The sequence below is a fragment of the Hirundo rustica genome, chromosome 6 (genome assembly GCF_015227805.2).
Source record: "Hirundo rustica isolate bHirRus1 chromosome 6, bHirRus1.pri.v3, whole genome shotgun sequence".
NCBI lineage: Eukaryota > Metazoa > Chordata > Aves > Passeriformes > Hirundinidae > Hirundo > Hirundo rustica.
Window position 1 is genome coordinate 6124410 of NC_053455.1, and position 13313 is coordinate 6137722.

Here is a 13313-nt window from a genome sequence, read left to right on the forward strand (position 1 = left end):
CAAAACCACTTTTGCCATTGGGTATCAATTTTTACAACTAATTTGGCACAGCATCACTAGTGAGCTGCCTGCAAAGACGTGAGATGATTTGGGAGTGAGAAATAAGTCTGCAGGCTTCCTGTGCGTGGGCTGAGCCCCGTGCAGCCGGGTACATTGCTGTCTGCCTGAGCTCATCTTTGTTTTCTCTTCACCATTCTGGGGCGTGCAGGACCAGTGCTCTGCAGCAGTGGGTTTATTGTTGTGCTGATTTGTAGACTGTGAATGTTTCCAACGAGATGTGTCTAATTTATTGGAATAAACCATTAGATTTTTCCTTCAGTGCCCCAGAGTTTCTGATTCACCAGCTGAAACTATTATCACTGAGCACATAATCACTTAGAAAGTGCCTCTGTCTTCCTTTTTTTTGTGTGTGTTAAACTCAACCACATAAATAGCATTTTTTTAGCACAAAATGGGCCAAAAAAGGTACCAGATGTTCTGTATTTCTGTTTTGTTTTTGCCTTAAGGCAGTTTGGTCAGTAGTGATGTTCACAGCTGATGTGAACCTTGGGTACTCTCTGTGAACTTACCTCATAACACTTCTGCACGAGGCTCCAACCCTCCAAACAGTTTCAAGTGCACAGGCTGGGCTTGGCACTGTGGCAGTTTCAGCTGGAAATACATTTTCATCATAGTAATGTTTGGTGAGAGTGCAAGGGCTTTGCAAGCATCTCGTTAGATATAATTCTGGCAACAGCAAGAGGAGCAAAGAGTCCAGATTGTTCCCAGAACCAGGATAGAGGATTTCTTGGCCCAGTGCTGCTGCTGCCTGCCTTCATCTGAGTACATTTCTAATCTACTCTCTGCTGTTTTAAATATGTATTTTAACTGGGTTCTAGTCTGAAAGGAGGATCAGGATCATTACAGTTTTCAGAAGCTCAAAAAATCTTACCTCTCTAACCCTTCCTTATTTTCCCTATCCGTGGACAGCAGAATGACCTTACCTTTTGCACAGACCCTTGATGTTCTGGGCATCAGCTTAGATTCACACCCTGTTTTATCTTTTCCCCCTGAACTTGGAGTAGAACTTCATGCTGGGTCAGTCACACTGCTCTCCTTCAACATCCACACAAATAAAGCTCCTGCTTTATGGATATGATATGATATGGAGATGATCCATTTTCAGCCTGTGTTCTGCCTGTAAGGGAGGATTTTGGTAGAAAACTTTTCCAAGGGCCACACAAAAAGTGACTGAAGAAAAGGAAGTTTGTGCCTACACTCTGCAACATCTTGAATAATAGAAACATTAAGGAATGCACCACTGATGACAGTTTTTTTAGGAATCTACCTATCAAGAAGATTGAAAGACACTTTGGTAATATTACAAAGCTCTGCATTGTGGCTACGTTTGAAATTCTGGTAATAGTCTACTTTTTTTAGAAATACAGTAATTGCACCTCTCAATGGGAATGCTACTTGGGAATAATGATCCTATCAAGACAAGGGAATATAGATTGTAGTAAAGGTTATGATGGTTTCTGTGAGAGGCTTAACATTGATCCTTTTAGCTATCTGATTTTCCAGGAGAGGAAGCAAAACCCAAAAACTCTAACTATTTTGAGTTTAGCATGTGATTTGATGTGAAAATTCTTATGGGTGGTTTTAGAAGATGAAACTTGATGTAAATTTGCTAAACTGCTTTTTTCCTCTCTCTTGTTTGATGAATAATTTTAAAGAGAAATGGATTTTTTTTTCTTATTTCCCACACATTTTATACTTTCCTCAGTTCTTTTAGGTGGTGTTTTTTTTTGGTTTTTTTTTTTTTTTTCATTCTAATGCAAGTCAAAACTGCTAGAGAAATCAAAAGTAAAAATCCGTTATGTTGAAAAGGCCACGTTGTGAAATATATCATAAACACGCTGTTAGAGCAGTGTCTCCTAATTAATGGAGAGAGCTCCTGGGAAACAGCAAGCCTGTAACACAGCTCAGCCCCCTTTGATCCTCTGGTGAGTTTGTAAAATCGTTGCCCGCCTAAACTTGTCTGCAGCTTGTTACACATTTTATCCATCTGCTGCAAGAACAAAAATAAACCATTTATAATTCAGCTGAGCTCCAGTTGTTCAGCATATCTCCATATCACTGTCTGTGGGGTCTTTGGTAAGAGCATGGTAGGAAAAGCAAAGCAGAGGTGAAACAGAGTCAGGCACCCTGGAAAAGACATGGCTTTTGCCTCTAGAGATTATGCAGGCACTAGGTTGCAGGTTGCACATGTGAGTTGCAGGTGTTACTGCAAAGAGGTTTAGATTTTTTTTTTTTGGTGAAATACACATCATTACCTGTCCATTGTCTACAAACTGAAGTCAAACCACTTGTTGGGGTTCCTAGGATTCAATCCAGACAGATGTCCCAGTCTAGGGTAGAGTTGTACATGTGTATACATGTGTGTGTCATGTTCTCCCCCAGCCTACAGGCAACTGCTTGGTATATGAAAGTTTGTTTTATCAGCTGCTTCAGATGACTGAGTGGCCATGTCCAAGCTCTGCAGGTGGCTGTAGATCACTGCTTTATTTCTCTTACTGAAGCAAAATCCTGCCTTGGAAACTCCCTCCATCTTTATGCTTGTGGCACCAACCTCCCTGTGTCAGAGTCTGATGTTTGCCTGAGCCTGGTGCAGCCAGCCACAGCACCCAGAAGTGGGATAGCTCTGTTGGACCCATCAGGTGTTAGCTCCAAAACCTAATAAAGAGAGGAGCTAATTATTCCCCGTGCAAATATCACGAGGCTATGTTCTGTTGATTTTTAGAAGAGATCAGCACTTCATTTCAGCACACCCATATGTTTTGTCTCCATTGGTTAGCTATCACTTCTGGATGCCTGCATCCCTCTGAGGGCTGCTGCTGCTGTGGATCTTGCTGCTGAGACAGAGGGAGAGCATTGTGAAGTCCTCCTTTCATCATAAACCAGAGATTAATTTGCTCTTGCCTGTAAATAAATGTCAGGTTCAAAATGTATCCAGTATCTAGCACTTACCCACCAGAGTTTTATCTCCTTCCATGCCTGGGAGAATCTCACTGTTAAAAGTACCATCTTCTCTCAGTGACTTCTCTGGTGTTGTGATTTACCAGCAGCCAATCCACATCCACATCGTGCTGAACATGAGCTCTTTGGAGCCTGTAATCTCTTTTGGTCCACGAGAAAATCAGTTGCACAAAGCAGAGAGGCTTTGCCAAGGGCAAGGTTGGAAAGAGGAGAGTCAGTGAAGGAAACAGCTCGCCTGGGAGCCGAGGCTATGGCACTTGTCTGTTCCTTGCCAAAGATCTAATGCGTGGCAGGGAGCTTTACCTGGGTCCCAGGGGATCATCTGAGGGTTGGAGGCTGCCAGATGGATGCTGGAACAGAGTGTGCCCTGAGCCCAGGGAATTTGTGACTGCCACAGCTTTTAAAATGCCTTTAGTAACCCACATTCATTTTACTGCCCTTATCAGGGCTGCAGTTCCTAGCACATGCTGAAGCTGACAGTAAACCTGTTGGAAGTGTCTTCCGCGTAAATCAACACCACTGAGAAAAATTATTTGACACAGGTGTTTTAAATATAAAGTCCTCTTAAGTCACTGATCTTGTGTCTAAAAGAGCTGCTCACCAAGCAAGTGGGATCTCCTTAGTCCATGCTCCATTTAAAGATCCACAGCACTGAGATTTCCACTACATTTCTCTGGAGATCATTCCACAAGGTAATACACATTGCTGCTGAGCTTATTTCCTTGCTGTTACACTGCATTTACCCTTTTATGCTTTGATTGCTTTTAGATCGCTCAGTTCAGCAGGACATTTATATTAATTTTGAAGCTTCTTTTTAGTTGTCTTTTAATCTAAAATCTGTGCCTATTTAATTCTTTCTTCCTAAACCCATCATCCTATTTGTAGGTTTCTCCTTCTCAGAGTTCCTTAAAGAATATCTGTCTTGTGATAATGTGGGAAGATGTATATCAAGCAAAAAGGCATGCTAACTTTCTGCAAGTTATGTTTTTATTTAGAGTTTAGATGATTTTTGAGAAAGCATCATCTCAGGATGACACCAGTGCTTTTGTTAACTTGCTTCTGTTCCCAGTAATTTTGTGCCTATAATATTACACCTCCTCTGTTCGGCCTTTCCTTTCTTTATTTTCATTTCTGTGACTGGCAAAACAACTCTGGGCTATGGGGAGAAAAAGTTTCTTCATAGCTTTTCTGGAGCAAAGCATTTGAGATGTTTGTCTGCCATGGGCTGCTTCTACAAGATTTAAGCATGTCGTTTTCATCATTCAAAACATAATTCTCCCCAAATTCTCCTCCCTTCAGTTTTCTCACCTATTCATGCTAACACTTAGGAAATCTGGGCCAGGAGATTGTTTGAGATTTTTGGTTGCAGGTTGTTTTGTACTTTTTTTCCCCCCAGGTCTGTTGACAGCTGTAACCCAAGTGTGTGCACTTCAAAAAGTTACTTGTGTTCCAAGGTTCTCTGGTCTTATTTTTACCTAAGGTTTAGCAATTTGTGTTCCAAGGTTCTGTGTTCTTATTTTTACCTAAGGTTTAGCAATTGAATAAAAGCTTTCCAGATCTCTGCAGGAATATATGCAATTTGTCCATCATTTTTCTGGGTGTATTCTCAATGGGTAGAAGTTCTTTTTCCATTTCCCCCTCTCAGTTGTAGACGTCTTACATAGTGTGTCGACAGGTGTTGATGGACAAGCAATTTACAGTAATTTCTTGTGGTGCTTATTCTGTAGCTCCCTGACTTGTAAGTGACATGCTGGCAAAGCTGAACAAGTGATCTCCAGACACTGGCATAGTGTTAAACATGGCTTCTGAGGCTGCTCAGAATTTCCTCCAGCCACTGTCTTCTTGGATGTCTCAAATATACGAAGCGATCCAGCAAGCAGGAGACTCCATATCTGCCTCACTGCTGAATCTGAGTGGAGTGGGTCGTAAGCCAGAAGAAGAGAGGACCCAGGACTTGGAGAATAATGGAGGCATTTATGAGGATTATTCTGAGGACTCAGACCTGGACCTTTGGGACGAGGACTATTTCTATCCAAGAGAAGACTGTTACATTGGAGGCCCCGGTCTTGCTTCACAAAACCTCCCTCATGGCTCTGACACGGGTCCACAGAAGCAAAAACGGGTTAAAAATAGCAGCACCTTGCCAGAGCAGTGCATTGAAAGCAACAGGTCCTTGACAACTAATGGATCCTACTGGATGGGTGAAGATCTCCAGCTTCTTGATCGGCTTCCGCCCATCGCTGAGGAAGAAGGTGAGCCCTCTTTGAGGATGGGAGGTGATGAGCACAGCCTCAGCTTGGGTGGCTCCTTTAACAGTGCTAATGGCACGGCTCGCTGTGCAGGTAAGCAGCTGGCATGCACCCTGACTGCTTTATCCAGGCCTTGCTTTTCTGCTGTTGATTTGATTGAGTTGCTAATCTGCTCATTATGTCCTGCATTGTCTCTGTTTCCCACAGCTAGAATAAAACTCCCTAAATCCCAAATAAAAATCTAACCTTTCCAATTCTTCCCTCGTTTGTGAGACTAATCCCATTGAAAGAAGTGGAGATCTTCAGGGTGAAATGTTGTGTATTAGAAGGCAATCAGGCCCTGTTGCTGTAGCAAGGAGTGTTTTGCTTCCCCTTCATTTAGTTTCTGGTAGCAGGACCCTTCAAAGGGAATGTTTAGCCTTAAGCCTTTGCTTTGAGAACCATCTGCCTTTGCGTCATTGCTATTAAAGATATATATATATATGTGTATGTATGTATGTAATCTCAAACCTTGTCTCTTTGTGCCAGGAATCTCAAGATGTTACTGTGCCATGTGCTGTGAAATGCTGTACTAAAAAGCCAGCCGTATCTCATGATTTTATGGATGAAAGGCTCCCAAATCGCTTTCCTCCCCTCCCACCGCCCCCACAGGCTTTTCAAACAAGACTGAAGAGACAGCAGGCAGGAGATTATGGGAAGGAGAACAGAGTTTGATTTTTTTTTTTTTTCAGTTTTAAATAGGCCTAACTATGACTTCTGATCTTTAAATGACAGCAGGAGTGTTTTCAGGCGATTGTGCCCAGAACTGAGTTTCAGCCACATGACTTGTGCTCGCTCAATGTCACCACAAGTGTGGCTGGAGGTTTCCTGGATCACAGAGGTCTGATGGACGCATAGGTCCTGGCAGGAAGGCTGCAGTCTGGCTGACACCATCCTTGGGTCTTGCTGGCATAAAGCTGCTCTTTATAAACATGCTAGGAATGGGGATAAGGGTGGAAAGAGGATGGGGGACACTGGGTTCTGCAATATGGAGCTGGTAAAGAACTTGAGACTCACTGAGGATCTGCAGAATTTGGCTTCAAATATCTTTTTTTTTTTTTTTTTTTTTTTTTTTTTTTTTTTTTTTTTTTAAGCGGGTGGTAGATGCTCTTGAAAATGTCTATTTTATTATGACCAGGAGCTTTTCTTCACTCTTGGCTTATAGGGAAGTCTTACATATTTAGCTTTTTCTGTGCAGACTGTGGAAGATCAACTTGTTTGTTTTCATATTTAACAGGAATATCAGACTGAGAGGGTATAAACCTTGACGGTGCTCTTTAATGACTGTAAAATTAGCTCTTTTCTTTATTGCTATTTCTCACTCTGTTATGGCCAGGGAGTAAATAATTAAAAAGCACTTTTGGTCTAGCTGTTCTGCCTCCTGAACTGGGGCTGCTGGTTTTGTATTCCAAATGAAAGATTGCCAGTTCTCAGATCAGAGATCTCAGAGTTGTACCTCCTGGAGCCCAACCCTTATCTTCTGGTACCCCTATACATTACCTGTGCAGTATCCTGCCCCCAGGGTTTGTCCACAGGCACTGAGCCAGGGCTGCAGGGCTGAGTTTGCTCTGTGTGTTTGCATTGTGTGACCAGTGTGTGCACAGAAGTCATGGAGCAGGGCACCAGGTGTCCATTCAGGGAGTGCTGAGGCCGTGGATCCTCTTGGACAGGTGCTGTCCTAGAGCATGAGCTTGTCTCCTGCACCCCTGTGGCTCAGGAGAAGTTGTTGGAGCAATTCACAGCAAATCCTGAGACTCAGCCAGGTGCCAGATGCACCATTCCTAGGGCATTCCTTGCTCACAGTGGATGGGAGGAAAGGTGGTGAGCTCTCAGAGAAATGGGGGCCAGGAGTGAGCTGCTCTCCCTGTCAGAGCTGTTTGTCAGCTGTAGGGACATCTGAGAAAGAGGGTTCTTAGGATGGAGTTTCCTGGTGAGAGACTTAGACAGATGCCAGAGTGACCCATCCCTGCAGCTCAAGGGAGGGTCCCTCTCAACATCATCCCAGACGAGAGCAGATACTTGTCAAGTTGCTGTTTGACTCTCCTCCAATTTTTTGGCTTTCCTTCTCCCTAACCTTCCTGGAGCCATTGTGGGCTAGAAGACTGGTCCCACAGAGCTCCCAAGCACCCATAGTGCTGCTTCCTAGAGCTCTCTGCTTCCACACAAAGCACTTCAGGGAGCATTGCACAGCTTTTTGCACCCTAGGGAATGTCGTTCCAAGGAGTCTCAGATAGACTTTAATCTTTTTATCTCTGCAATGGGCTGCACGAAGGGCCAGCCAATGGTCTCAAGACTTCATAGTCACAAAAGTTGGCTCTTTAAGGGTTAGAGGGCTGGGAACTGGTACCTTTTTCTCTCAGAACTAAGTTGTATAAGGGGAGAGAAAGTGCTGAACTGTGATTTGAAAACGTCTTCCACAGACCCTTTGATGTCGAAGAACTCGTTTCGTTCTTCTAAGTGAACTTTCACTTCCAAAACACACATGCTCTTTGTATTTTATTTTTCAACCCTTTATTTCCTCTTTTTCCTTTAGATTCATTCTCTAACATCAAGAGTGTGAACTCCTCTGATGGTAACCTAGACATGCAGAGAGACTATAATACCCTGGCAACTTAAAATTTCAGTCATGGATTAAAATGATCAAGAGAAGATGTTCGAGGTATCTTTATTTCTGTTAGCTTTTTACCCAACCCTAAGTGACAATGTAAGTGACACATGGACTTGCTGACATTCAGCAAAGCTGTTCAGTAGCACCAAAATGAGCTTTGAACATTTTTCCTTCCATTTGGCAGTGCCCCCCCACCCCCATTTCTGCAAAATACCTGTTTCCTGTTTATCCTTGTATTCTTTTCAGAACATTGCATCTTGACTTTATTTCACTTAATGTACCATATTTCTCTCCACAATAGAATATTTTAAAGCTAAATTGGCACAAAACAGTAGCAATGCTGAATGCTTTTTGTTGCCATGGAAATATTTCTGGGCACTTACTGGAGACCTGGTTGCCAATAGTAATATAACAGAGAAAATAGATATGCTTCGTTTAGCAGCCACTGGTGATTAAAGAGCCAGAGAAACCTGTCACAAGGTCATTCCAATATATAGTTTATTTGGTTTAGGGGGGAAAAGCCCTGCAGCCCTAGGTGAGAATAATTTTGTTTTAAAAGTGGTACCAAAAAAAAAAAAAAAATCCAGTGGATGTTCCCTTCTCTTAAACTGACAGCATGATTCTGAGATGAAACAAAATAACACTGTAGTTAAAAAATGTCATTACTCCATCTCCTTTTTATCAGATATGTTTTTGATCCCATTTTTGCCTCTTTGAAATGTTTCCTGTCTCTCTGAGCAGATTTTCTTAGGTTCTAAAACAGCACACATGTTACTGAAAACCTATTTTAGGCTTAGGGAACTAATAAATTGTTTAAGCAATGAAATTCTTGGGTTTTTAAGTCAAATGTCCATCAGACACCATGAGGCATGTCAATCACAGGGTGCAGGTTTGGCTGATGCTCAGTGCTGGTCTGTAATTAAATGAGGGTGGTAAAGTTGTAGCAAGTTTTCAAACAAATGCAAGGAAAATTCTGGTGGTGTTTGTTTGTTTGTTTGTTTGTGTGGTGTTTTTTTTGGTTTTTTTTTTTTTTTTTTTTTATACTTCGGATGTTTTTGATTCACAGTTTAATACTGAGAAGGTAGCTCAGCAGGAAATATTGCAGTGCCAGGTGTTTGGCTCAAGAAGTTAATGATGGCAAGGCAGAGTCTTGTGTGTGTGCAGACTGCTGCCACCAGAGGCAAATCATGTAGCTGTGAATTTTGCAGAAACAGATGAAGTTGCTCTCTCAGACCCTTGTCCACTGTTTAACCTCAGTGTTTGTGACAGAGAAACTGTCTCACAGTGCAGAGCAGGGAGAGAGCAGCCTTTGCATCCCCCCATGGCTGAGAGGCTGCTGCTCAGCTGACTGGGGGTGGCTGGCAAGAGCCTGGCTGCCAGATCCATCACTGCACATTTGGCTTAAGAACTGAGGAAAAATCCAAACCAACAAGCAGTGGAGCAAGAAACCACATCTGAAAGTAGTGCACTGCAATTAGAAGGGTAGAGGTGGCCAGTCCTCCTGCTTCCCAGCATGAATCTAAAGGGGAAAAAGCCAGCAATAATGAAAAAAAAAAAAAAAAATTAAGAACAGCAATGACTGTGCAAGGGAAAGCAGGAGAGGTTTAGCCCTCTTCTCCCTCAGGGCTGTTGTCCTTTGCAAACAAAAAAGCCAAAGTTGGCCATTAAGTTCTCAGCCTCACCAGACTGTGCCCTGAAAAGGCACAGCAAGGGGACAGACACAGCAGCAGAGCTGAGCCTTCTGAGTGAGAGCTGAAGTGTTTTTGCCCAGTGAGTGCTGTGGTGGAAGTCTCCCAGGCTGTCTGACACTGCTCACAGCACTGGTGTAATGGATAAGTGAGCACAGCACTTCCACTGCAAGAATCCTTTAGAGATTTTTTTCCCCCCCATCAAGTGGACAACCTCAGTGTCAGCTAAAGGTTGCATTTTAGTTGCACTAAAACATTTTTTGGCCTTGGAATGCTAGGAAGTGTGACATCCCTGTCTAGATGGCTGGCTAGTTTCCCTCAGCATGTGTGCGAGGGGAAGCACACCTCCGAGGCTCTGGGAATTTTTAAATCTAGAGAGCGCTATTGTATTTACTTACCTTGGCCTCCAGCTTAACAGGGGTCATTGATTTTTGCCAGTAATTGCTGTAGTAAAGGAAATTATTCTTTCTGCTCTGTATGAACACTCCTGACCTCAGTAAATGACCCTTCATACAGGCAGGAAATCCTAGGCAAGAAGTGAGGCTTTCATTAGGTCCTATAAAAACATAGAGCAAAAAATACCCACTAGGAAAAGATGTTGATTATGGATAAATTAAACTTCTGCTTGAACTTGAGACTAAAATAGATAGATGGCCAGTCTCCACATTGAGAAGTGAAGTGTTTATGAATTTTATCACCTGTCTGGGTATGGAGCCAGCCAGTGTTCTAGCCAGAATGTAACCCTATAAAAATCAGTGCCTGTACTGCACGAAGGACTTTTAAAGCGGCTACACTGAATCAATACCACCACGAGGGCTAAGGGAATGAAAGCAAAGGGAGACAGTGGACAAAAACACTTCAGAGAAAATACCCCTGGCAGCTCGAGTGGGACAAAGCACAAACGTGACTGGGGACATGCATCTGGTCTCTGAAGAATGTGATACCAGCCCGTGGCTTTCTGAAGTGAAGTGCTGACGTGAGTTTGCACTGAATGCTTTCTCTCTGGGAAATTCAGAACCACTCAAAGTGTTTGTGCACAGACTTTTGTCCTTGAGAAGGTGGTACAATGTTCCTACTTGTATTTAAAGTACTCCTTTGTAGTTCTGTTGCTTCAAATTTTCAAGATGTAAGGAATCTTCAAGCAGGTTGTCACACGTGAATGGGAATGAGTGAACACAACAGCCCCAAAAGGAGCGTGGATTGTGACATGTCAGCTTTACAGCTGGGGAAGTGAAACCAAACCACAATTTCTCAAAGGTGGTACCTTTACCAGCTCTGTCTTGGGCCTGTCAGCATTGCTGTTCATCCTCAGTCGGTGATTTTAGACACAGCATCTTTGTCAGCCCACAGTTGATCAGGGGTTTGGGTTTTCACCAAGTTCCTTGTCTGGTGGGCAGAGGTTCCTCGTGCCAATCTCCCTGGGGGCATGGGGAAGGATGCTCTGTCCAGGAGTACTTGTCATCTGCTCTTGTCATCTAGAAGGTTGCATAAGCTGTATAGTGAAGGATTTATTTGAGAGGATGAAGTGGATTTTGCCATTCAGTGCAGTTACAGAACAAATTGTGTGTGAGCGTGTGTGTTTGTGCATGTATTTTCTGATCCACTTTTGCTAAGTGACATCCTCTTCCCACTCTCCATATGGCAGTTGCGACTCTATCTTCCTCTGGGAAGATTGTTTAGGACTCAAGAGACTTCATTTACCAATAAACAGCATCTTGGCAGCATCTGGGAAATGCTGCCTTTCTCCTAGAAACCCTGCCTCCTCACCTTCCCTCTCCTACTACAGGCGAGGCAGGTGCGAATGATCTCATTGTGTTGTGGTGGAGGTTACGTGCAGGCAATACTAGCAGCTCTCTGTAGAGCTGGAACATAGTATTTCTGTGTGCTGACACAAACACTAGTACTCTTTGTCTTTTTAATTTTTTTTTCTTTTTTTCTTTTGTGTGCGTATGTTTTTTTCTTTTCTGTTGCAGTTGTTCCTAGCTTGGCCTGCAGGGGCTTGGTGGAAGCATGGATAATCCATCCCTGTTCCCTCCTAGTCTCTTTGTAATGCTCAACAGCACAAAACCCACTAATGTAAGCTTATATAAGATGGGATCACTCTGCCAAAATGTGAGGTGGTGTTGATCTTCACCCTTTGCCAGACAGGGCTGTGGGTATGACTTCCTTGTGCCCAGGTAATTTTTGGCTGTTGTCATGACCTGGTGGCAGCAGCCAACATTTTGAGTGGCCTCATAGACTCCTGAAGTAGTTTTAGTAACCAAGGGGAAAATACATTTTCTGCAATGAAAGCAAATAGTGTGGTTACAGTCACAGAGGTAAAACTGTGTAGTTTTAGAGACAGGGAATGTCACTGTTGGGCTTTGGGGATGTTGCAGGTAATGAGGGAGGTGTGGTTGGGCTGGAGGTTTGGTACCTCCAAAGATGCTGTTTGTGGGATTCTCGCACAGCTTCCACAGATGGGTGTAGGGACGCTTCATCAGTACCTATTTGTAGACCAATAGGAATGATGTGGGTTGAATCTTAAATCAGTCCACAGCAAAATCTGCAGAAAGTCCCTTCCCGTGACTGTGAAAATAGCTGATGCTCTCATGGCATCATTGCACCACCGAAAAAGTTCCCTCATGTCCAGGCAGGTGCCTCTCTGACTCAAGAACTCAGTACCCTTGTGAGATGAAGCATCCCTGGAGGCACTCATGAGGACTTGCCCCCACAAGCAGGGTGTTTGGAGGAATTTACCTCCTCAGGCTGAGAGGGATTCAAACCTGTACAGTCTATACAGCATAATTGTTGTGGGAGTATTTCCTAGCAAATAATGAGACTGGTGGTGCTGGAGAGAAAGCCCTGAATTTGGATTAATGAGAGCCCTGTGGTTTGCTGGAGCTCTGTGTCTCAAGGTCAGTTTGGGGGGTTAGACTTATTGCCATAAATAATGTAGCTACAAAACCCTTGGGGCCTGAGTTTTGCGATTGCCGCTTATTGATGTAAAACTGCAGCTGAGATACAACAACATCCTTCTCCTCTCACACAGCTGAGCTCCTTCCCAGGCCTGGCCTCACCAGCAAGGCACTGTGTGGTGACAGCCCAGCCTCAAACAAGAGCCAGCAGCCCCTTCCCTGTTATTTTGAACCAGGTGAGTTGGCCATGTGATTGCTAAAGCCAAAACAAAGGGAAGAGGGGCAGGGCAGGAGGACAGGGTTGTCCCTTTTTGGGGGATAGCTTCAAGTCCCAAAAGGTGTGTGAGCTGCGCTGCACCACATCCCCAGCACCCGCTGCTGCTCCCAAAGCTGGTGATTTTCCCAGGACTGCTGCGGTGTTACGGTAAATGGGGGGCTGTGGTGAATCAACCCTCTGGCAGCAAACAAAGCTTCAATTAGAAAAATCAGTGGGAAAATAAATATCTGCCTCGTTGCAGTGCAGTTGTTTTCCCTATCAAATCCAAACAAATATCTTTTCGAGGGAGTTCATTTCCCCACTGTTAATCAGCAAACAAAGGCCTGTGGGTGTGAGGCTGATGGCTGGGTGCTGTGAATGGTGTGTGCATACACTGGGTCTCATGTGGAGTGGTGAAACCTCTTTAAAGAGGAGCAGAGTCAGTGACCTGAGTTTTCTTCTGGATCTTTCCTTGGCCAGTTTGGTTTCTGGTGGCTGAAAGCAGTGAGTGCCAACCCAGGGAAACTTCCTTAAACATGCTGGAGGAAGTTCAGGACC

The 13313-nt window shown here is 43.7% G+C and overlaps 1 protein-coding gene across 9 annotated transcripts in view; it reads left to right on the forward strand.

The window, feature by feature from the left end:
- Nucleotides 1–13313, forward strand: part of SYT16 (synaptotagmin 16) — a 98977-nt gene that overhangs the window by 55095 nt on the left and 30569 nt on the right. For 7 of the 9 annotated variants that reach the window (XM_040068567.2, XM_040068565.2, XM_040068564.1 and 4 more), the window contains one exon: nucleotides 4746–5360. In XM_040068567.2, coding sequence (XP_039924501.1) covers nucleotides 4817–5360 — 544 coding nt within the window. In that variant the 5' untranslated portion in view covers nucleotides 4746–4816. The remainder of the gene's footprint in view (nucleotides 1–4745; nucleotides 5361–13313) is intronic. The other 2 variants (XM_040068570.1, XM_040068571.1) reach the window with 2 other exon arrangements.